At 62.9% G+C, this 1156-nt stretch overlaps 1 protein-coding gene across 1 annotated transcript in view; it reads right to left on the minus strand.

The window, feature by feature from the left end:
* VOLCADRAFT_89824 (uncharacterized protein) overlaps positions 1-1156 on the minus strand; it is a gene marked incomplete at both ends in the record, with an annotated part of 35308 nt that overhangs the window by 26051 nt on the left and 8101 nt on the right. The window contains one exon of the mRNA XM_002949468.1: positions 120-1094. Coding sequence (XP_002949514.1) covers positions 120-1094 — 975 coding nt within the window. The remainder of the gene's footprint in view (positions 1-119; positions 1095-1156) is intronic.

Raw genomic sequence — 1156 nt, forward strand, 5'->3', positions numbered from 1 at the left:
ATGCACGGCGTTGGTCACCGTGTAGCCCTCCTGCTCCTCAGCCTCCAAGGTACTGCCGCTGTGGTCGCCACCTCAGGAGATTGCTCGGCGCCCGCAGATAGCGCTGTGAACGCGTCTACCTGCAGGTATGCGCAATCGAACGTCGCCTCGAAGGTGGAATGACCGTCCAGCTTCATGGCGACAAGCGCCATACCAGCCGTAATGGAAGCGGTCATGCGATGCACAGTGGCACACATGTTGCCAAACGCGGTGGGCCCACTGGCACCCGGATTCGGTGTCCTTCCAGCTAGCAGGAAATCCTGCACTCGGGTAAGAGCGTTGCATGTCAGCTGTGCCTGGCTGTCGTTGATGCTCTTGCCAGTGTACTTCGTGCTGTAGTAGGCAGCGTCGCAGGCGCGGTCAGCAGCAGGCTGCAGCAGCACACAGTCCCCCCGTTCATCTTCAGGGCGGGCCAGTTGCGCTGCTGCCTCTGCCATGTAGACGCGATCCACCTCGCACGCCAGACTAAACAGCTGGTTGCACCCAAATGCCAGCGCTGCAGCTGGCATGTGCGGTACAATGTTCGGGCCCAATCGCGGCAGAAGGAAGAGGCCGCCGGTGCCAATCCACTGGAAGGCGCTGCGCAGGACACGAGGGAATGCCATGCCACAGCTATCATCTGTGCCACGGCAGCCGTGTCGCTTGCAGGTGTCGTTATGTGTATGAGTAAGCGTGCTGCGAATGACGGCCGCATGGTGCGTGCGGCAAGCAGCATGCCGGGGAGGCGGCGGGAGTCCGCCACCTGCACAGCCGGCCAGCCTGCCAAAATCGTACGCTGCAGGCGGGCAGGACTTGTCCACGGGCGGAGGCGCACGGCCATGCTGCTGGACCTCTTCGACGGTCATATCCATGACGTAGTGTTCTGCACCGCAGGTGAAAGGGTCATAGTACGGCGAGGGATACCACATGGCGCACAGGGCGTATGCCAGGGCCAGCGCTCGGCAGTTGGGTCCACTGAACAGCGCCTGAAGGCGCTCGACTGCGAATGTGGCCACATGCGCAACACCGTGGATGTGCAGGGCGAGGCGGCCGCTCTGCTCCACCTTGACCGCCACCTCAAACGTGAGCCCGCAGAAGCAGCGCGGGTTTGTCTGCTGCATGGCGCCTGGCGCGAAGC

Source organism: Volvox carteri, assembly GCF_000143455.1.
Source record: "Volvox carteri f. nagariensis unplaced genomic scaffold VOLCAscaffold_14, whole genome shotgun sequence".
NCBI classification, from domain to species: domain Eukaryota; kingdom Viridiplantae; phylum Chlorophyta; class Chlorophyceae; order Chlamydomonadales; family Volvocaceae; genus Volvox; species Volvox carteri.